This window comes from Scyliorhinus torazame, chromosome 18 (genome assembly GCF_047496885.1).
Source record: "Scyliorhinus torazame isolate Kashiwa2021f chromosome 18, sScyTor2.1, whole genome shotgun sequence".
NCBI classification, from domain to species: Eukaryota; Metazoa; Chordata; class Chondrichthyes; order Carcharhiniformes; family Scyliorhinidae; genus Scyliorhinus; species Scyliorhinus torazame.
In genome coordinates this window covers 134818208-134842696 of record NC_092724.1, presented here as the reverse complement: position 1 = coordinate 134842696, position 24489 = coordinate 134818208, and the positions used below count along the sequence as shown (strand labels likewise).

The following is a 24489-nucleotide window of genomic DNA, read 5'->3' as shown; positions in this document are numbered from 1 at the left end:
GAGATCACCAGTCCATCCAGAGCCTGCATCTCCTGACATTTTATCAGGAGAACCATTCTTTAATAAAGCCAGACTGGTCCTTCCGAACAATCATCAGCAGGACACCTTCCAACCGTCTTTCCAGTGCCTTAGAGAACAATTTTAAATCGGCATTCAAAAGGGAGGTTGGTCTGTAAGAGGCAGATTCCTCCAGGTCTTTAACTCGCTTCAAAATCAGGGAGATTTTGGCCTCATGAAATGTCGGTGGTAACAGCCCTGCCAGTGGCTCTATTAACAGATCCTTAAACTCCCGATAAAACTCACACCCAAAACCATCTGACCTGGGGCTCCCAAATGACCGCAACCACCTCATGAATCATTCTTTCTGTTATCTTAAAAAATAAACGAAAATATTGGGGTTTCGGTACAGTGTCCTAGCCACTGATTGTAATAATTCCTTCTGGCAGACTGTTGAATCGGGTATCCTTTCTCTGACCTCTGTTCTCCAAACCTTCCAGGATTTCTGACATCCCACACAGTTGGTTTTCCAAGAATATGAGCTTCAGCTGAAGAAGTAACATTCTCGACTTTCAGGATTATTTCCTCCGTTTCATCAAGCCTCATATTGGTTTTCTACAACTCAGTCTCATGAACACTTAGATTTTGTGTCAGTAAGCTGAGTCTCTGACCTGTAACTCAGATAATATTGGCAGTCATCATTTTCAGCACCTCCGAGAGTATCTCGGAGAACGGCAGGTCAAGGGACTGCTCGGGGATCAAGTCGCCATATTGAAATGGCGGCTCCACTCCGCTGAATCTGATTCCGTTCTTGCACTGCTGGATTTGCTCACATATTTTGGCATATTTTCACCAATACTAATCCAGGGACAGTCTTCCAGGGACATAATATCAGATGTTAACTCTTGGATTAGGTAAGTATGTGCCTGGCAACGAGGGTAACTGACGATTTATGGAGCAAGTGGTGCCTGAGCCCGAGGAAAAGCTACTATTCCCCCACCCACATCTTGTATCCTACCGATGTTTGGTTGTACAGAGCCTTAATTGGACCATATCTAGAATGTTGTGCTCTGTTTGGAGCGCTGCCCCTCAGGAATGACATTGAAATAGGCAGATTCACCTCAGGATGTTGTTGAGGCTTAAAATGCTAAATTGTGAAGAGAAGTTGTAGAAACTTGTTGGTTTACATTCCCTTGATTATGGAAGAATAAGGATATATTGCATTCAGGTGTTTTAAATGATAAAGGCGTTTCTTCAGGCAGAAAAGCATTATCCTTTGGTGGAGCAATCCAGACCAAGTGAATATAATCCTAAAATGAAAGTAGGTCCCATGAGAGTGAAATCAGGAAGTGCATTATCCACACAGAGGATGGTGGAAATCTGGAACTCACTTCACAAAGGCCAGCAAATGTTTGACAAATTGAAATTTTCAAAACTGACATTGATAGATTTTTTTGAAGTAAATGCATTAAAGGGATATGAATCAAAGGCGGACAAAGGAGTTGAGGTACAGATCGGCCATGATGTAGTTAAATGGCACAACAGGCTTAGGTGATTAAATGGCCTGCTCCTGTGTCTAGATGAATCCCTGACCATATGGATTTGTAATAATATGCAAATATATGCGTTATTTGATAACGTGCAAATTCTTCCAGTGTTTTTCAGAAGTTGTCGGCTTGCTCTGATTTAATGATAGAGGGGAGCAACAGAGATGAGCTCATTGGTGGGCGTAGATGTGAGAACTGGACTATACATTCAGGGAGAAAATAAAAGCATCAAATGAGAATAGCATTTAGAGCTCAACTGCGCCATTAAAATGCAATATATCATTGAGTTTTCCAAAGCTAAAGTTGGCTCCACAGATGAAAGCAATGTGTGTGGACTTAGCTGAATGTTACAAGATTGATATTGTAGGCAGCTGCAAAACAGGATATGGTGTGAAATTATTCATTGTGTAATAGTTGGCCTGCACTCTACTGGTGGAAATCCTTAATTATAACAATGTTTTGACACACTGATTCTTTACTGATCAAGTCTAAAATATTTGGATTCAAAGGTTATAGGATACATTTCTCTCAACAGTGACGCTGCTATGGAAATGTTTGTAATTACATTATCTTGCTATCACTGCAATATCCTCCACTTACCCCAGCAGAGATTCGCTGTGTAGCATGCTTTTAAAGTGTATTGAACGCTGTTGACAGAAATGTCCCTTTGTTCACTTCTGGTAATATGTATTACGTCTCCTTTATAGATGGTGGTGCTAATGGATCCAATGGAAGACCCTGATGACATTCTACGAGCCAACCGCTCTCGAGAGAAGTCATACATGTTTGATGTGACCTTCAATTACACTGCATCTCAGGTGAGGTATTTAATATTGTACAAGACCTCCGTTTGAATGCTGTGCCCAGCTTATGTCTTCTCAGATGGTGGGTGATGGTGAAGATCTGGAAAAGGATACCAATCATGCTCAAGGAACAACTAAAAGAACATTTTTTAAAAATATACTATCGAATCAATGATTTTGAAAGTAAGAGAGTGCAGCTTAAATTCAAAACCATAGACAATGATGCCACAGTCTGGGCTACTAGATTACATTATATCAGGTCCATGCATTAGAAATTAATTGATACAGGTTAAACAAGGGCACACAATCAAATTAACTACATCGATGATACAACCTAGAGATGGACAGTACTGGAGGAGAGTTCTGACACACACAACCCAAACTAATTGCAATTCTTACATTTTTTTAAATATAAATTTAGAGTGCCCAATTATTTATTTTCCAATTAAGGGGCAATGTAGCGTGGCCAACCCACCTACCCTGCACATCTTTGGATTGTGGGGGTGAAACCCACGCAGACACGGGAAGAATGTGCAAACTCCACAAGGACAGTGACCCAGGGCCGGGATTCGAACCTGGGTCCTCAGCGCCGTAGGCAGCAGTGCTAACCACTGTGCCACCGTGCCGCTGCAATTCTTAAATTTATATTATAATATTGGAGTTTGATGACGATGTAGATTTGGACTGATCACAATGTAGGTTAAAATTTGAACAGAAGACCCTCGGATAAGCAGTCCAGTATTTATTAATTTTGACGGCCTCTCTTAAGGAACTGTGCTCAGTAATTTTTGGCAGCAAGGTTGAAAGAATTAAATTGTCTTATTTGTTTCAACTCAGTTTGAATTGAGCACCACTTTGCCATTTCTGGCTACGAACTTTCAAGTACAGACCCTTAAGTAAGATACCCCTTTTAAAACCATAACATTTTAAATTCCTATTGTGAACTTGAATAAATTTGAATGGATAATAATCGGTTACTGTCACAAGTAGGCTTCAATGAAGTTACTGTGAAAAGCCCCTAGTTACCACATTCCAACACCTGTTTGGGGAGGCTGAAGGGGAATTGAACCCGCGCTGCTGCCTATTCTGCATTACAAGCCAGCGATTTAGCCCAGTGTGCTAAACCAGATCTTGGGTGGAATTTTACCAAAATTTGTCAGAGTTCCATGCAAACTAGCGTGTATTTCTCCAGATGCACAGCCATGTTTTCACTCCAGATATTTTGGCACTCAGTACACAGAGAATCTGGGGAAGTGTTTTGCACCATCACGGTGGTGGGTCAGGACCTGATAGAGCCAGCAAGACCAGTTCCACAGAGAATGGGGGGCATTTTTAAAGAGCTCCCCGATCTGCGCTTGAAATTAAACACCACATCCTCCCCACGGAGGACTCCACCCCCCCCCCCCCCCCCCCTAACATCTGACCACACATAAGGGGGACTCCCCCCAGTGGGGCTCCTCAGAGGACCCACTCCTGGCACTGCCAGGGCATGTTTTTCACCTCTCTGAGGCTATACTTACCTCTGTGCCCCGGCGTGGCCAGAATGACTTGTTTGTGTTTTTGGAAACCAGTAGTGATTCACGCAGGCGTGATTTCACACCGGCTAGGTGCGACAATACGTTGAGGGCAGAAGTAGCGGCACTAACTCTGCTAATGAGATTAAAGTATATGATAATTTCTGCTAATCTGGCTCGCATCCTTCCTGGGCGTGAACCTAATCACGTCATTGGAAAGGGGTGGGGAAGATTGCATTCGGAAATCTTGCCGGCGCAAATCCTGTTTTTGGCCTCTCACGAGATTTTGTGGCCATTCCAAGATTTATGCCTGTAGCTAGCGTGACCTTCAAGTAGGCATGGCTCAAATTGGATCAAACCTTGGACATAGTGGACCAGCCTGAACTCGGGTGATTATGAATTTCTACTTTAGCTTCAATGTTTATCCCCTTTGTAAGCACTGTTTACTCCCCTAAGTGCTTATTCCTCCTCTATATATCACCTATTCTACTTACACAAGACAGTTTACACACAAGGTAGTTCCACACACAAAGTGAGCAGATCTCATGGTCTTTAATTAGCTTGAACCTTATTCTTTCTTGCCTCCTCCTGTAGCGATGGACAAATGGCATATTGTGTCTCCAACAAGTCTTAAAATTTATGCATTGCCTTACAGCAACTTAATTCATGCAAACCGTACTGTGATGGTCTTGACGCTGAGTCACTTCGATCTGAAATTGATGTATTACAAATGCAAAATGTAGTAATAATGTTCTACACCTCATCTCTTCCACTTGTTTCAACCAGCATCTTCTTAGTGCTTGATTTATTTTTCAGGCAGTTATATATTCTGCAACTTTAACATGGTATTTCTCTCCCATAGTTTGATAATTGCTTCAGAAGTATAATCTTTTCCTACTCCATAAATTCTTATCTTCCTCATCCAGGTGTATGATGGGGCATTGTACTGTATCAGAAAATATGCATTATAGTTGATTAAACCACTGAAACAAGTACAAGCTACTTTTTTGGGGGAATGTTAAAGGACGGAGCAGGAAATTGTATTCTCTGTATTTCTTGTAGATAATATCTCACTGAGGATAAAGCTTAATGCCATTTCATCAGTATAAGCTCGGACGGTTTTGAGAGCAATTTCAGTGGTGCCTGATTGGATAACGCCTTCGTGATTGTAGCTTCTACTTTAGCACATACAGGGCTGTCTTTGTATTTTGTGCTCTATTCTCCCTCGAGATGGGGTTACAGGAAAATTTCAGCTGTGAATTTTGTGGTCAATAATGTTCAGAAAGAATGAGTGCCTGGCAGTAAAGAAATTAGTAGAATTTCAGAAAAGCAGAAACGAAACTACAACAGCATCTATGTAGCACCTTCCCGCCAAACGTCCCAACGTGATTCACAGGAATCTTAATTCAAGCAGATTTTACCCCGAGCTACACAGAGGGATTTTTGGAACCGGTGACCAAAAGCTTGGCTACAGAAGTAAGTTGTAAGGAGTGTCTTAAAGGAGGAAAAGAGAAGCTGAAAGGTTTAAGGAAGGAGTTTGAGGGCATTGGCAGCTTAAGGCACAGTCAGCAATGGTGAGGGAAATTTGAACGGAAAAAGTTTTCACCAGATTGATGGCGCTGATTTAAAAATGACAAACAAGATAGAATTTCTGAAAATGAATGTTGGATCATGGGTGGTGAAGCACCAGTTAATTGGATGGTTTCGAGCTGGAGCGTCTTGGCATTTGCTGGAGGGTGTACTTTGTCAATAGTCAGTTGAATTACTAGAGATAATGGGTGTATGAAAAGCAGACCTGGCTGCTTCCTACTGCCACAAGCTGATCTTCCATGGACTGATAGAGAGCAGAATTGACGGAAGTAGTAAATCTTCAGCTTGGCATACCCTCCTCCTCCTGCTGCGTGCTAAATTGTATTGAATAATTCATGTATCTAAATAGGTAAGAGAAAAATCAAGGAAAAATAAAGAAATAAGAGTTTGATTAAAGATGCGGTTATCTTCAAAATCCTGGCCACAATTTAGCTAGCCCTGGGCACCAATCGTGTAATGGCTACTGTAATCCTGTAAGTTCGCTGCACGGTAGCCCAGTGGTTAGCACTGCTGCCTCACAGCGCCAGGAACCTGGGTTTAATTCTGGCCTTGGGTGACTGTCTGTGTGGAGTTTGCACTTTTCCCCCCGTGTCTGGGTGGGTTTCCTCCGGGTGCTCCGGTTTCCTCCCACAGTCCAAAGATGTGCAGGTTAGGTGGATTAGCCGCGCTAAATTGCCCCTTGGTGGCCAAAAGGTTAGGTGAGGTTACTGGGTTACAGTGGCAGGATGGGGGACATGGGCCTATGCAGGGGGCTCTTTCAGAGGATCAGTGCAGACTGGATGGGTCGCATGGTCTCCTTCTGCAATGTCGAGATTCTATGACATAATAATGAACAGTTCAGTATATAAACAATTGTAATACATTGCAGAGTGCAGGTATCCTGAATTTGCAGAATAAAAATGAAAGGTGTACTGCCGTCTGCAATTTTTATTATAGTTCATAGATCATATTTTATGAGGTTGAGGTTATTAAATTCTCAATCATTTACATGTGGGTCGAGGTCGGGTGCTCTTTCCAAGAGTCACTGCAGACTCGATGGGCTGAATGGCCTCCTTCTCCATTGTAGGGATTCTATGATCTGTGGCCTAAAATGGGATTTGTATCGGCGAGATTCCGAACGTGATCTCCCACACATCCCCTCCGATGACGCGATCAGGTTCCCGCCCAGGAAGGGCGAGAGCCCGATTAGGATACATTAATTAGCGGCTTTTACGTCCCACCCAGCCGGTGTGACATCATGCCGGTGCGATTTAAAACTGTTTTTCAAAAACGAAAAACACAGCGGGGCGCACAGGTACGAATAGCCCCCGGGTGCCCAGCACCCAGACACTACCCTCTGGCAGTGCCGGGGCAGACCCACTAAGGAGCCCCATTGAGGGGTGGTTCCCCTAATGTGTGATTGGGGGGTGGGGGGTGCGCAGACCACAATGATTGTGAAGTGGTGCGCCACGATACCTGGGAAAAGGCAGGGTGCCTGGGGGAGTGGGGGGCATGGTGCGGGAGAGGGGGTGGGGGAGAGTGTCCCAATGTGTACGAGGGGGGGATTCCTGAGGGATAGAGGAAGTGCGCTGATGCTTGTGTTGGTGGCTGCCTCCATTGTAGGGGGGGTCCTCCGTGTTCATGGGGGCGATGGGGGGAGTTTACTTCTAATGCTGATTTAGGGTGCCCCTTTAAGGTGGCATCCAGATCTCTGTGGAGTCATCTTTGCCGGCACTGTACCAGATATCTTCAATAAATTACAATGACTAGAACATGGATGAATAATGCTCAAGGGCTTGCATTTTCTCCGGGCACAACCCAGCTGGAAAATCACCATGTAGTGTATTCAAAGTCACATCATTCATCCTCCTGGTGCCTCCCCACTCTAATTCCATTGCAGCATGTACTGACAACCTCAGTGTTAAAGCTGGATGGCCAACATTGGTGCATTCTCCTCAGCAAGGACGTTAGCTTAATGGTTGTCCTTACCGCTCCTGCACTGTGATGATGCAGTGATGCTGGTGTATTACTGGTCACCGTGAGACCCCCCTCTCCTGGCACTCAGGCCAACACCCAGGTCATTCATCTGGGGATTCTTGCTATCAGCTCAAGGAAGGCAACGGCTGAAGCCTTGAGAGAGTCTCTCCACTTGCACCTCATCAGCACCTCTAACAACGAATGAGGCAGGATCAGCAGAGATTGGTCCTTCAGCATCTCATCACCTAGAGACTACCCTGTTCATTGGCAGATCGTGAGCAGCATTCTGCCAGGCAGGAGTCAGAAGTTCACAGGAGATCTGAGGAGCATTTCTCTGTCCTCAATGCAAGTCATCATCATTCTCCCACACTGTTTGGTTCTTGGGCTTCTGAGCTCTGCCCATGAAAGGAGAGAACGAGGCGCTGACACCACACCGATAACTAAGGCCCACACCCCATGTGGCCCCCTTGATATCCTTATCTGAGGAAATGTGGTGATCTTCCATGTCCTCCTCAGCCAGCTACTCATCCTGTTGCAGCATCAGATTATGGAGTGTGCAGCACACCATAATGTTGGACGATATCCTCTGGGGGCTGTACTGGAGCCACCACCACACACACACACACAACCCCCCCCCCCCCCCCCCCCGAGAGAAGTCTGGTCACCCATTCCACCAATGAGCGAGTTGCAGCATGAGCAATGAGATACTCATTGCACCAAGTCTCAGCTGCACTATGTGGCGTCCGCACAGGCATCCTCAGCTATGTCCTGAGGGGGTCCCCCTTGTCCCCGAGGAACTATCCCTCCAGCCGCTGCTCCCTCTCAAAGGCCACTGGGATCTGACAGCAGCCAAGGATGTAGCTGTCGTGGTCACTACCCGGGAACCAGGCGCACACCCGCAGGATGCGCTTGGTATTGCCGCAGATGAACTGCACATCCAGGCAGTGGAATCCCGTGCGTTTAATGAATGAACCACCATGATGCCATGGGGAATGCAGAGCCACATGTGTGCAGGCAATTACTCCCTGCACATGGAAAACTCCAGCAATGCGCGCAAACCGCATTGGTTGGCCTGGATCCAGCCAAAGCTGATGTATTTGCGCTCCCTTACGAAGAGCGCATTGGTCACTTATGTGCGGCAGACTGGCAGATGCCAGAGAGGTCTCCACTGGTAGACCTGTACCCGATATTGTCGCATCAGAGTGCCCTCCCTGTGTGGTGCAGCCTCTGGCAGCTCAGCAGACCCTGCCAACCCTTCCTCCTCAGGGTGCTGCTGCTGTCTACGTGCAGCCACACATTGATGCTGGCGTGCTCTTTCTTGGCCCACGGCTATCAGTAAACCGGCAGCTCAACTGCCTCCATGATAGCTTGTAGAGAGATCCATGCACATCTGCTGGCTTTCACTGCAGCTCTTCTCTCTGAAAACGAAACGAAACACACCCTGTAGCAGACAGCCCAAAGAGAAAGAAAAAGCAGACGGACAGCCCAGCTCCACCCACACTCTGACATCACTGATAAACATCCATTTCTTAAAGGTACATCCACTACAGCTATTTTATAAACACCCATTTCTTAAAGGTACTCTCACGTGATACAATTCATTATGTTTCCAATTTAGCGGGACCAATCCACCTACCCCACACATATTTTGGTTTGTGGGGGTGAGGCCCATGCAGGCATGCGGAGAATGTGCAAACGAGAGAAAATAAAAAATGTTTCAAATCCGTGTGACTCTTCTACAGAGCTATTTTAGCTGTGGTTGTGGACGGGAAACTCTGATTACTCCAGAGGTACCTCACTGACCCGAACCATATTACCAACACCAGGAGATGTGCATATGAGAGCTGGGCGTTCTGGTCTCCAGGCAGAGACTGAACCAGTTTGGGAGTTCCTGCAACTAGTGAAATGGGTGATTAACAAGCTGCCCTTTCAAGCAAAATTGTCTGATATTTATATGGAACCAGAGAAATTGACGGCAGATGGACACTTCAAAACATGTGGGATGATGACTTTTAAAAGTAGCAGTGTCATGCAAACCATTGCCAGCATTTGCTAACTGGCAACAGTAATTTTAGCCGGTAGTAATCTCGGTCTTTTGGCTAAGTTCAAGCCCAAGATGAGGTGCAATGCCTTTTCTTGTCAGCCTTGATCTTGTACGCCTCTCTTGTCGAGACTATCTATTGTCTTCAATTTGAATTTGAATTGGTTTTTGGAGCCAGCAATGAGTTGGATTAAGGGCTTGTCTTGTCCAGTCTGCGCACTGGCTTTGAAACTTTAAGAATGGGATAACAGGTCTTTGTCTGTCCTTGCAGGCGTTGCCCACCTTTTACCAGGACCTATTCAAAGTCTGGAACATGGTCGCCTGGCGCCACAGAACTCGCCCATCTGGATATGCGGCTGTCGTCAGGGAGCCGCTGCTCAGGAATCTGCACCTCCACCAATACCATTTCGGGTTGCTGGCAGAGGGACGGGCTGTGGCTGCTGGGTGACCAGGATCGGGGACGTGCTGGGTGGTGGAGGAGTGGGCTGGATGGCACCCCACGAGTTGGAGCAAATGTGCAGTGGACTCCCATCTGAGCATAACCCTGCTCGGACAGAATTTCACATTGGTCCCCAGCCACGGCACTCCCCTCGGGAGCTGGAGCCCCACAGCCTGAGCCACCTCACAGAAATGCCCTCCGTGTCCTTTCGCACTGCACGGAGGTGTTTCCTGTATGGGCTGCTGGTACATGCCCGTCACTTCCTTGTCTTTGCCTGTTGCCTGGACACGCCTGTCGGTGGAGGTCCCCAATGGAGGTTCCTCTACAGAGATGTCCTCCCCCTTCACATCGAGATCCTGGGAGGGAGGGTATCACATTCAGCAGTACCATACAACCATAGGATACAACAGTTCACAAAGCCCCCAAGATACCTGTCCTTTTTACGCCCTTGTGGAGTCCATGGACCATGCCTCTAGGTTGTTTTAGACAGAACCCCCTTTTCAGTTATTTAAAAAACCTTTTGTTATTTGTACTTCAGCCCCACACCCCTGATCTACAGGCATCTAGTGCAGAGAGGGGCAGGGAAAAAGGAGGACATTCTTGTGAACCTGCTGCTGGACCTGTCCAAACCTCTCATCAACAGATCCAGGCAATGGGCGATCAAGGGGGTTGTCCAACCTGACTGTATGCCCCTCTTCCATGGCTATATTCTCAGCTGGATGTCCCTGGAGAGGGAGCATGTCGTGTCCACTGGCACCCTTGACACCTTCCGTGCCCATTCTGCACCGTAGGGGCTGGGGTGCATTATTGACCCCTGCCATCACGTTTTGGTTTGATGTTTTAAGTATCACCTGTGATTTGCTTTTTGTTGAAGGCAGTTTCCCTTTAAGGTACTGTCCCTTTAATTTTTTATTTAAAAAAAAATATTTTTATTCTCCTTTTTCACATTTTCTCCCACATTTACACCCATCAACAATAAACAATAATCAGCAAGATATGTCAATCCCCATAATAACAACGATCCCATCCGCCCACCAACCCCCAAACCTCAGCCCACATGTTTACATAAACAAATAACAAAAAGGAATCAGGGATTACCCATAGTCACCCTTAATCTACACAACCCCCCCCCCCCCCAACTAATGCTCGATGTTATCCAGTTCTTGAAAGTACATAATAAATAGTGCCCATGACTTGTAGAACCCCCCCGAGCTTCCCCTCAGTTCAAACGTAACCTTCTCAAGGGTCAAGTATTCCAACAGGTCCCCCCGCTCTGTCCCTTTAATTTGTCCCTCGGTTTATTTAATTTAGTTTAATTGGTTATTTATGTTGATCAAACTAGTTGGCTAAGATCAAGCATCAGATTGAGCCCAAGATGATGTGCAATGCCTTTCTTTGGCAGCCTGGATCTTGTATGTCTCGCTTGTGGAGACCATGAATTAGATTCAATTTGAATTGCTTTTTGGAGCAAGCAATGAGATGGATTAAGGGCTTGCCCTCTCCAATCTGCGCATTGGCTTTGTAACTTTAAGAATTGGATAACAAGTTTTTGTCTGTCCTTGTAGGCATTGCCCATCTTTCACCAGGACCTATTCAAAGTCTGAAAGATGGTCGCATCATGCTGCAGCTTTTACCTGTCTGGAATAGCGGCTATCGTCAGGGAGCCGCTGCTCAGGAATCCGCACCTCCACCAATACCATTTCCATTGGCTGGCAGAGAGATGGGGTGTGGCTACCAGGATGACCAGGATCGGGGATGTGCTGGGTGGTGGAGGAGTGTGGGGTGGCACCCCACATGTTGGCACAACACGTGGCGGTGAGGGTCCAGCTCGCGACCAATGCCATCAAAATGGCCGTGCTCAGACCCGACGGCACTTGTAGATGTAGTAGATGTGATGTAATTGAACTCCCATCTGAGCGTATCCCTGCTCAGGTGGTATTTCACGTTAGCCCCAAGCCCTGACCCCCTCCCATTGGGAGCTGGAGCACCACAGCCTAATCCGCATGGTGGAGCTGCCCTCCATGCCCTTTTGAGCTGCACAGTCTCCTGTATGGGCTCCTGCTGCACGTTCATCGCTTCCTTGCCCTTGCCCATTGCCCCGACATGCCTTGTCGTGCCTTGTTGCCACCTATCGGTAGAGGTCCCCAGTGGAGGTCCCTCTACAGAGGGGTCCTTCTCCTTAACATCAAGGACCTGGGATGGAGGGTGTTACATTCAGCAGTGCCATATAACCATAGGATACAACGGTTCATTGTTTTTTGCAGCCTTGTGGAGTCCATGGACCATGCCTCTCTCAGTTATTTTAGACTGAACCCCTTTTCAGTTACTTAAAAAACAATTTGTTGCAATTTTGTTTGTACTCCAGCCCTACGCTCCTGGCGTACAGGAAGCCGGTGCGGAGAGGAGGAGGAAAAGCGGAGGACCTCCTTGTGAGCCTGCTCCTGTGCCTGGCCAAACCTGCCATCAACTGGTCCAGGCAGCGGGCGTTCGAGGGGGCCGTCCGACCTGACTGTATGCCTCTTTTCCGTGGTTATATTCCCGGCGGGTGTCCCTGGCGAGGGAGCATGCGGTGTCCACTGGGACCCTCGAGACCTTCCATGCCTGTTGGGCGCCGCAGGAGCTGGGGTGCCTTCTTGACCCCTCTGATCACATTTTGGTTTGATGCTTTAAGTCTCATTTGTGATTCACTTTTTGTTTAAGGCGGTTCCCCTTTAAGGGACTGTCCCTTTAATGTGTCCCTCAGTTTATTTGATTTAGTTTAATTGGTTATTTATGTCGATAGAAATAGTTGGCTGAGATCAAGCATCAGATCAAACACAAGATGAGGTGCAATGCCTTTCCTTGGCAGTGTTACATGTCTCTCTTGTGAGACATTTGAATTGGTTTTTGGAGCAAGCAATGAGATGGATTAAGGTCTTGCCCTGTCCACTCTGTGCATTGGCTTTAAGAATGGAGTAAAAAAAAATGTTTTCTCCTTTGACTCACAATATGCTAATACCACTACATTCTCTGCATAAACAGATGCATATATATATTTTTTTAAACACACATAGATGGTGAAGAAAGTCTGCAAACATTCATCATCATTTTTGCAAATTACTGGTATTTAAATGTTTTGATTGTGGAAGCGAATCAGCCTCTTGGCGGGCGTGTTTATGCTCAGTAGGTACATTATGCATGGAATGCTGTGTTATTGAACCTGTTTCGTTGGATTGCCACTGGCTGGAGAAAGGTGACCAGATATGGAAAACGTGATGATGATTGTGTCTCACTGCAGCTCGTGTTACAATCTCAGATCAATGAGGTGTAATCAGACTCAGAGCCTGGCTCAGCATTGATTTCAACTTGTACTCGCAGGCATGGCTCGGAGAAAGTGAATGGCTAATTTATTGATCCTGGTGGAGAAGGTAGTGCCTGCTGAAATAAACAGCAACATCTGACATTCATTCATAAATGCTGGGAGATTAGATTCCCCAAGGTTAACATCTGCATCTTTTTTAAACCGGCTATACCCATTTCCTTCAGTCACATTTAATCAAAAGAGACTGTTTTTCTGGTGATGCTGTCATTTTTCTTTGATCAACCTTTAAATATCCATTTTGTTATGAATATCACGGACCTCTACGTCAAGCTAGCTGTCTCTTCGCTGCATGTTTCCCTTTGAAACTGGCTTTTGGATGGAAATTTTCAGAAACTGTGCCTTATCATCCTTGGGGGGGGAAGAGTTATGTATGTTCATTGCATCGTGCTGTCTACATCCCCAAGGGGACTCGATGCTGACAGAAAATGCGAAGTGCTGAACCCCTGCACTTCCCTAACACTTTGATTCTGCTAGTGCACCAGCACAAAAACAGTGTCAAATTAATGTTTTGGAACTCTTTAAGACGTGTTTGAATCATTGTACAGAATAGGACAATATTTAAATTGTTGAAACCTTGGCAACTCAAGATTGCACAATGTTGAGCTCCGAAAAGATAATTCTGTGGTGAACGGATATCCATGTATATTGTTTGCTGCCAACAAACATTTGTAACAGCTCATCTGAATAGTGAGCCACACATTTCGGCTGACCCCTGCTCTGTAATTCATAACTCCCCTGGGTTCCCTAGGAAATTGGAGCCATCCAGGGCAGCACGGTAGCATGGTGGTTAGCACAATTGCTTCACAGCTCCAGGGTCCCAGGTTCGATTCCCGGCTTGGGTCACTGTCTGTGTGGAGTCTGCACGTTCTCTCCGTGTGTGCGTGGGTTTCCTCCGGGTGCTCCGGTTTCTTCCCACAGTCCAAAGATGTGCAGGTTAGGTGGATTGGCCATGATAAATTGCCTTTAGTGTCCAAAATTGCCCTTAGTGTTGGGTGGGGTTAATGGGTTATGGGGATAGGGTGGAGGTGTGGACTTAGATAGGGTGCTCTTTCAAAGAGCCAGTGCAGACTCGATGGGCCGAATGGCCTCCTTCTGCACTGTAAATTCTATGATAACTCTATGATAACTGAGTTGTGTGTCTCAGCAGATGAGAATAAACAGTTTGTGCAAGTTCAATCAGTAAGCAAATGTTTTTAGCGCTCATCACATATCAGTTTTCAGAACACATATGTGGTGTGCATTGGTTCTTCCCCCAGACCATGTTACAGGAAATGTGATTCACCTGAAGAGCTTTTTTAACCCCTCGAGAACTGGACCTTTGTATTTGTCAAGCTTGTAACTATTGTCCAAATATGTTCCTGGAAAATTTCTGTTTCAAAGTTTGAGACACAAAAAGCAAAAAATCACTTGAAAATCTCCACATTCAATCGTCTGAAACAACCAGTTTTGGCTTCCCTTCCCAAAAATGTTGAGATCGTTTTTGCGTTCATGTGCACTCAATGCTCTCAAGTACAATTTGACATCAATAATTCTAATTTGGAATGAATTTCAAAACTTAAAACTAGTCCAGCTCATTCAAAACTAACCCAGTGCTCTAAAAGCTATCCCGCAACGCCCAAGGCTATCCCGGCATTCTCAATATCCTAGCGGTGCTCAAAGCTATCCCAGCATGCTCAAGCAATCCTGGTTTCCAGCCAACCCTGTAAACAGATATTGTCAGTTGGTGGTGGGAGGAGAAAGGTAGGGAAGGATACAGGGGAGGGGTGTGGAAGGGGGTGGAGAGGGGAGTGATAACGGCAGAAGGAAGGATGAGAGGGGGGAAGAGGACAGGGAAAGAGGGAGAAAAAGTTGGGAAAAGAGGAGAAGGGAGGGAGGGAGGAGGGTGAGAGGATTTTTGTGAAAAGTGGTAGGGGGTTTGGGGAGAGAAATAAAGGGTGCGCTGGGAGGCAGTGGAGAGAGGGAGAGGTTGGGTGGGGGTGTGGGGGGTGTGACCCTACTCGCTGCATACATAATCCGTGGGATTTACGAAAATGTTGGCTGGAGATATAGTCATATTTTGTTTTAATCACTGCAGGATCGCGATTGATGACATGATGTCAGTTGATAACTATCATTTGACATTGCAGGTATGGTTCTGTGTGAAATGATGACTGGTCAGTTGTGAGTGAAATGAAATGGGATGATAACCAGATGATTGTTTGTGAGTGCTAGAGATAGCAAATGATGACAACATTGCAGCATTTGAGAACAACGGACATGAAATGGTGGCAAGATGATTGCAATTGAGTGCAGTTGACATCAATTGAAAGCTGTTGAAAGCAAATGATGTCTAATGATATGAAAAATTTCAGATTGGCAAGAAGCTTTAATGAAAACAGCAAGCATCATTCTGAATAATATTCCTACAGCATCCAAACACAAAGAATAACAGATATAGGCTAAGTTTCTCATTTGCATTTGTTTACATATTTAAAAGTTTTGAACAGAATAATGAACCTATCTTACCATAAGCATAAAAGCTATCTCTGGCAAATAGCTGGTGAGTGTAAAGTATTGCATGTTAAATGCATACTGATATAGGAGACATCTACTTATCTTCTGCACACGGATCTCTGGTCCCAATATTTAAAAAATATCCTGATGCTTTTTATGAGAATAAATCAAATATATAAAAATATTTTAGTTGCTGATGATTATGTAGATTAATTAAAGACAAATGCCTTGTGTGCTTCTTATTTAACTCATATTTTTATCTTTTCCCAAGGATGATGTATACCGTGCTACCACCAAGGGTCTGATTGAAGGCATCATTTCAGGTTACAATGCAACAGTTTTTGCCTATGGACCAACAGGTGAGTAGCACGTTCTTTTCAGAGGCATGGTTTGCTGAATGCAGCATTGTGTAAATCATTAGTGTTTACAATAAAAAAATTAATTTGGGGACTGATTATTCCTCTTTTGAAATAGAAATTTGATCATTTATTCTCGAGCAGTTTCAATTATTCTGCTCATGTATAAAGATGCAGTTCCATTTATCATTTAACGTTATCCTATATGGTCCAGTAGTTCAATTAAGTTTGTCTAATGGCAATGAACTTTTCTTCCGAAGCAAAGGCTTTCAATTATTCAGCTGATGAAACAGGAATGCTATTATTAAAGGCAGTCGTGGATATTAAACTATTCACGCGAAAATTTCACCCTAATGGTTTATTTCTAATTTGATGTTGTAGAAGCACAATAAATGGTAAGAGGAGACACCAGTCCAAACGTATTGCACTATTCTTTTTGGTCAGTTGGCATCTGACATACAGTAAACCAATCAACAAGTTGAGCCTCAGCAAAACAAGCTACTGAGAAACCTGAGTTTGACCAATTGAACCACATTGGTACACTTTTGACTGCTTATCTGTCGAGTCTATCCTTTGCATTAAAGCATTGATTTGCCAGGGTGGCTGAAAACAAATGGGTAAAATCTCCACTTACAACAGTAGTTCTCCCCCTTCAGTTTTGAGTCAGGTTGGCTGGCTGATGATGATTATAGAGTACGACAAACCTAACTGGCTCAGGTTGCTGGTAGCTGCGTTTTATAAGGCCACAAAGGAGTCTACAGCAAAGTCAAAAAAACTTAGTTTATTTGCAATAACTATTATATACATCACATGCTAGTATACATCCCAACTGTGTGGTGTTCTTTGTGATTCTGTTATCAGGATGGATGTTGTAGTGTTCACAAAGCTAAGTTCATTAACGAAGCTAACGTTTATTTACTCTACTTATTAAAGCTTGACCACTTATTCCTATAGTAAACAATAATCTAGTAATCTACAATCTACACTCTACTAACACTAGTCCCTACACTCTATCTATAACTATACTATACACTCTCACTGCTCCTTTCCACCCTTTTCCCAGAAGCCTGTGAGTCAGTGCTTTATATAGTTCTACATGTAGCTCCATCTAATGGTTAATAATGATATGACATCAACCCTTTGTATTCTGAACATTTCACATAATGTCACAAACTGGGTCTGCCTTGCTGACGCCTAACTGACCGGTTTTATATATCATCCAGCTATACATTTAGAGGCCCCCCCGCCCCCTTAACGGGGGAGTTCATATTCTGCAAGGTTCACGGGGAAGTTAATTGTTCCCACCTTGTAAGATACTTGCGGGTTATAACACTGCGTCTGCCACATGGGGTTAACCCGTGCTGTTAATTTCCATTGTCAGCCATGTCACCTTGGAGCCAACTCAGTTCAAAAGAGATTGAAATCTCCTCTTCGCCTCCTCCCTCCCAGACTATCATGGTTCCATCATTTTCAGCTGCCTCTGCCCAAAATTCCAGAATTACCTCCATAAACCTCCACACCTCGCCACCTTATTTTCCTCCTCGTTTAAGACCTGCATTTAAACCGACCATTTTGACCAAGGTTTCGGTCACCTGTCATTTATTTGGTTCAATGACTGACTTGGTTCAACAATGCTCGTCGGAAGCAGCTGGCTGCATTAAGGATGTAAGATTATCATTGTCTTTGTCTCGAGATTTAATGTCAAATACAGATAAGGTCAAAACATCCCTTGCAATTTTACAGAATCTTTAACTGATCATCTGAATAAATGAAAGCATTTGCATTTTCCCCATAAATCACTGTTTATCTCATCTGACAGGCAGAAAATCTAATGATGCTGGGTAAGTTTAAGGGTTTTTCGAGGTTAAATTCATCTTGAGTTGATTTCCATGCAAAATGGATGATATCCCATTGCATACAACTATTTAATTAATTTTTTTAACCACTCGGCACCATTCCAATAAATTTAAAAAGATTGCTGGACATGCGTGATGAGTTAACACTATTTGAGAGCATCACATCGATTAAGCCTGCTTCCTATTGCATCACACAGAATTCAATATTTTCAACCTTAATAGATTCTTTGCGTCAGTCAACAAGTGAGGATTAGTTTATTCTTATTGAGCAAAGATGAGCAAACACTTTAGATTTGAATTGTTCAGGGGCAGCACGGTGGTGCAGTGGTTAGCACTGCTGCCTCACAGCTCCGAGATCCCAGGTTCGATCCTGGCCCCAGGTCACTGTCAGTGTGGAGTTTGCACATTCTCCCCGTGTTTGCGTAGGTTTCGCTCCCACAACCCAAAGATGTGCAGCGTAGGTGGATTGGCCACGCTAAATTTCCCTTTAATAAATAAAAAATTTGAATTGTTTTTTAAGAGGCAAATGGTTTGAATGAGGAGATGGTAGCATACTGTTATTGTCATTGGACTGGCAATCCAATGACCCAGGATAATTCTCTGGGGTTTGAATCTCACCACAGCATGTTAGGGGAGTTTCACAGCAATTCAACTGTACTCCCCCCACTCCCCTGACTGACAAGATGGTACTTTGAGTTCCATTTCAAGGGGCGTCATTATCCAATCCCCCGCCGGGTTGGAGAATCGCCGGGGGCTGCCGTGAATCCCGCCCCTGCCGGTTGCCGAAGTCTCCGGTACCGGATATTCGGCGGGGACGGGAATCGGGGCGGGCTCCCCCGCTGGATTCTCCAGCCCGGATGGGCCGAAGTCCCGCTGATAAATTGCCTGTCCCGCCGGCGTGGATTAAACCACCTTTTGAACGGCGGGACAAGGCGGCGTGGGTGGGCTCCGGGGTCCTGGGGGGGGCGCGGGGCGGTCTGACCCCAGGGGGTGCCCCCACGGTGGCCTGGCCCGCGATCGGGGCCCACCGATCCGCGGGCGGGCCTGTGCCGTGGGGGCACTCTTTCCCTTCCGCCTCCGCCATGGTGGAGACCATGGCGGAGGCGGAAGAGACTCCCTCCACTGCGCATGCGCGGGAAGCTGTCAGCGGCCGCTGACGCTCCCTCGCATGCACCGCCCGGAGATGTCATTTCCGCGCCAGCTGGCGGGGCAACAAAGGCCGTTTCCGCCAGCTGGCGGGGCGGAAATTCCTCCGGCGTCGGCCTAGCCCCTCAATGTTGGGGCTCGGCCCCCAAAGATGCGGAGCATCCCGCACCTTTGGGGCGGCGCGATGCCCATCTGGCGCCATTTCGGGCGCCAGTCGGCGGACATCGCGCCATTTCGGGAAATTTCGCCCAAGACCTTTATTCAAGCTATAACAGGAAAGTCTGCCTCCACCAAGGGTGGCTCACAAACCTCCAGAACAATACACTGCAACAGTGATTAAACCTTTAGTTTATCCGACAAATAATTTGCACATACCAATAAAAAGTTTACCATTGTTTAGAAATTATCTATATCCATTCACAATTAATAATTAAGATCACATAATGTATATAGTTATCCAGTTACAATTTGTGCCCGTCTACTTTATTATAATATCACAAAGTACATATTTTCTCAATTTTATTGTCACAAGAAGGCTTATATTAACACTGCAATGAAGTTACCGTGAAAATCCCTTAGTCGCCACATTCCGGCACCTGTTCGGGTACACGGAAGGAGGATTCAGAAGGTCCAAATTACCTAACAGCACGGCTTTCGGGACTTGTAGGAGGAAACCGGAGCACCCAGAGGAAACCCACGCAGACACGGGGAGAACATGCAGACCCCGCACAGACAGTGACCCAAGCTGGGAAACGACCCTGGCACTGTGAAGCAACAGTGCTAACCAGACAGCAGTAAGATAGAAATATGTCTGACCAATGGTGTATCAAACTCCCTTGTCCACTGTTTCTGGTTTTAGTGGCCACACACGAGTAGGGGCTTCCACCCCGGGACCCTCAAATCCCCCAAGCTTCCCCCATCCTTACATGTCCCACCTTCTCTCAAGTGCCATCCACTGAGCCAGTTGTGCTGGAGAACCTCACTCTGCACACTCACCCCCAGGCACATCAGGAGCCCCTAAACCCCAGACCCCTGCGGGAAAATTAGGGAGATCGTGCACAGGTACCCTCCCCTGATCCACACACTCGCCCTTTGTTCGCGAGGATATCCCCAGTGCTAAGTCCAGCTTTTGAGTGTTTGATTGTTGGCTGCTGCCACTATAGTTCTGATGCTTCTAGAATTCAGGCAAACTGTTCAGGCATCGAAGTTTGACTGAAACGCGACGCAATAATCACTGTCTGATTCATAGCACGTGTACCCACGAGAACGCATTTGCGAATATTTTGTTTATTAAACGGTCAACAGTAACAAAGGCTTGTAAAGCAACTACGTAACGTTCCACATATCATACGAACCATTAAACAACAAGGAAACGTTACCGTTCCATATTGGTACCAATGACCAATACAAAGCTATATCAGCTCACCTTCACAAAAACCAAACACTTGGTATCACCCCTCACATTCCTCAACAGAAAAAGAGGATAAGCCTGAGAATGTGTAAGCTTGTCCAGAACTTTGTCGTTAGGAATGACCTGTCCATCAGTGTGTGACTTGTTCCACGTATCAGTGCCATTCTCCGTCTCGGAGCCGCAGCTGTGCAGGCCCCTCCCACACGGCCCAATCTCACCGGAACCAAATCCTGGCATCCACTGCAGTTGAACATCCTTGACTTCCAGCTTGTTTAACCCACCGTGACGTGCCAGTTACATGCAGCACTCACCACACCAGCAAAAAAAGCATCATCAATCTGAGAAAGCATTTCTTCAACAACGTCATCAAGTGGCTCATTTGGATCAATGCCACACACCTCAGCAGCGTCAAACTGGATTGCTTTCTAGACTCACACATCTCCCTGAGCCCAGTGTTCCATGTCCCAGGTATCTTAGAACACATTGCCCTTCTTTCTGGCTACGGAAAGAAAGGAAACAACAGCAGCCTCCAGGCATCTGCAGCCACCAGCAAGAACAAGCAGCGAACACAACCTGTGAAGTGTTCTCACAACTAACAATGCCAATTCATTATTAGCAATTTGCCCCCCCCCCGCTGAATTTCTCTATTGATATTGTCTAACTAAAGTAGGAAAAATGGTATGAGAGGTCTTCCATTGTTATGGTGGGTAGAGTAATCAGACAAGTTGATAGAGTAGATAGAGACAATTTCCTCACGAGGCAGAAACAAGTGGGCACAATGTTAATTTAATTACAGATAGACCAGTCAGGGTGACGTCAGGAAACATTTCAGACGAAAGGTAGTGGAAATCTGGATCTCTCTGCCCCAGAAAGCTCTTGAGGTTAGGTCGGTTGAAACTGAGGTGGATATGTTTTTGTTAGTCACAAAAACTAAGGGTCACTGAACCAAAGCAAAATTTTAAAACAAACCAAAATCTACTCTTGCTCCTAAGTCACATGTTCCCATTTCCTGTGGAGTTAAGACACAAACCTGTCACAATGAAATGGCAGAACAGGCCCAGAGTGCTGCATGACGTGTTTCCACGTGTGTGCTATGTGTGAGAGTAATTTGAATCTTCAAACTAAGCAATCTGCAGTGACTTAATTTTCACGCCAATTCATGGGAAGGGGTGGCTTGTCCAAGTGGGTTACCGTAACAGCAATTTTGTACGAGGTTCAATGCAAGTACTTCTCGTGTGAGTTCTGTTCAGAATTGGCGGCAGTTAGGATAATCCTGCTGAATGATGGGGCACAGCAGAGATACTGCGCGTGGATTGCACCTTCTTTTTGCTTTTGTTTTGGGTTTTGAAACTTTTGGAGGCGTTGTGACTGCAACATATACAACCTAACTTATCTTCAAGATTGGGAATATAGGCCCAGTATAGGCCGAAACATGCCCTTGGCGTCCAAAAACAGAGGTTGTCTTATACACCCTGTTGATTTATATGTCACGGTCTACAGTGTTTTGAGCTGGAGTCACTGTTGTTAAGTAGATAAATGCAGCAGTTTTTCTACACACACCAATATACCACAAACAACAATGAGGTGAATGACCAGTGGTTTGGCGTAGTAGGTTGAGGGAACGTTGGCAATAGAACTACTTCTTCAAACAATGTAATCTTTAAATGCCAATCTTTAAAGTCCACCTGAGGCATAGTGATGCACTATCAATTACAACAAAGACGAGAGTAGTGGAATAATGGAGGCTTTATTGAGCAAAGATGTGGTGCCTCCTGTAGCTGGAACCAGAATGGCTGCAGCACCGGCGAGCACACACATTTATACTCCGCCTACTGGGCGGAGCCAGCAGGCAGGGATTTACCCATGTACCTCTACTATACGTGTCTTACCGTAATACATATAATACTGCTAGTGGTGACTACCACACATAGGAACACATGGGTCTCAATTTGAAATCTCAGTCAAAAGACTGCAGCTCTGATAATGCAGTATTTCTCTCACTTGTGGATCAGTCTAGTTTAATGTGCTTAAGATGCTACAATGACGCTTGAACTCATGACCTTCTCACCCTAAGGAAAGATGTGATAAGCTGACCCAGCAACAACATAAGCGCCGCTAATGAAAGCATTGCAGTTATGGGTTACTCGACAGCGACATGTATAACAACTCATTACTTTGATTTAAATCACTACCAGGTTTTGGATAATTTCCAATTTAGAAGATAATTCTGATGATTTGTTAAATAAATGTGGGCTGTGTAATAAAACTGGCCTTGTCAGGATTTGTGGCTGCTTATTATGGCTTTTCAAACTGCCGAAAAGCACACTAGAAGTAGATGTATTTATGTTCTGATCAAGTGTGCTTGAAGCATTTCATTAAAATTGTTGAAGTGGTAATACTGCTGGATCAGAATATATTACATGAAGAGAGATCTTCTCTTAAAGATGTAGCAGGGTGTTGGTAATGATTTGGTCCACACAAATGAGTTGAACTGAACTTGAACTGGCGTATTACAATTTTACAATGTTTTGATTAAATGCTGTGTTAATGAGGGTGTAGTGGCTCCTTGCAGTTTATCCCCCACATACCTGACAGCCACTGTTTTCCAAATTCTATTTTTAAAAATTTGTTTACCAGATGTGGGCGTCGCTGGTGAGGTCAGCAATTATTGCTCATCGCTAATTGTCCTTGAGAAGATGGTGGCCTTTTTGAACCGTTGCAGTCCTAGTGGTGTTGGTTCACCCACAGTACTGTTAAGAAGGGAGTTCCGGTATTTCAACCCAGCGACTGGGGAGGCGGTAGCGTAGTGGTATTGTCACTGGACTAATAATCCAGAGACACCGAGTACTCTGTGGTCCCAGGTTCAAATCCCACCACTGCAAGTGGTGAAATTTGAATTCAATAAAAATCTAATGATGACCATGAAACCATTGTCGTAAAAACCCATCTGGTTCACTCATGTCCTTTAGGGAAGGAGATTAGCTGGTGTGGCCGACATGCGACTCCAGATCCACAACAATGTGGCTGACTCTTAACTGCCCCTCAAGGGCAATTAGGGATGGGCAGTAAATGCTGGTGCAGCCCACGTCCCATGAACGAATTTAAAAAATATAGCTCCAAGTCAGGATAGTGACTGCAGGTGGAGGTGTTCCCAAGTGTCTACTCTCCTTGTCCTTCCAAATGGTAGCAATTGGGGGTTTGCTGCCGAAGGAGCCTTGGCGAGACCCAGCAGTGCATCTTGTAGATGATACACACAGCTGCCACTGTTCATCAGCGGTGGAGGGAGTGAATGTTTGTGGAAGGAGTGCCACTCAGCCTTTTGAACATTATTTAATTTGATAAAAAGGATTCGTTCTTTGGCCAAGGAGGAATGAAAGTTTGACTCTCAGTATCAACTTATGTTTATTCACAAGCGAATTAGGTGGCAAGCAGATGGTGTTAGCAGAGGTGTTTGAAAGTGTATTCATAGTGAGTGTTGAAGGTATGCAGAAATGTAGCAAGGTGAAGGGCTTAAGAATTCACAGGGTCAAAGGCGGCACGGTGGCGCAGCGGTTGGCACTGCTGCCTCACAGCACCGAGGACCCGGGTCTGGGTCACTGTCCCTGGGTCACTGTTTGTGTGGAGATTGGACATTCTCCCTGTGTCTGCACGGGTCTTACCCCCCACAACCTAAAGATGTGCCTGGTAGGTGAATTGGCCACGCTAAATTGCCCCTTAATTGGAAAAAAAAGAATTGGGTACTCTAAATTCATTTAAAAAAAATAATTCACAAGGCTAATAATAGATAGAAAGAAAACATCACCTCCTCATGATATCTCAAATAATTTTACAACTAATGAATTACTTTAACATCTTAAAATGATGGTAAGTCTCATTACTTATCTCACTGGTGTGCTGGATGAGCGGGGATTGATAGTGTAAAACCTTGAAAAAGGGTTGCCACAGAGAAGAACATGGAGGATAGCTATTGGATAGGAAT

At 45.3% G+C, this 24489-nt stretch overlaps 1 protein-coding gene across 1 annotated transcript in view; it reads left to right on the top strand.

The window, feature by feature from the left end:
* Nucleotides 1–24489, top strand: part of kif19 (kinesin family member 19) — a 285358-nt gene that overhangs the window by 136724 nt on the left and 124145 nt on the right. Inside the window, exons 3-4 of the mRNA XM_072483431.1 lie at nt 2252–2362; nt 16013–16100. Of these exons, the coding sequence (XP_072339532.1) occupies nt 2252–2362; nt 16013–16100 (199 nt within the window). The remainder of the gene's footprint in view (nt 1–2251; nt 2363–16012; nt 16101–24489) is intronic.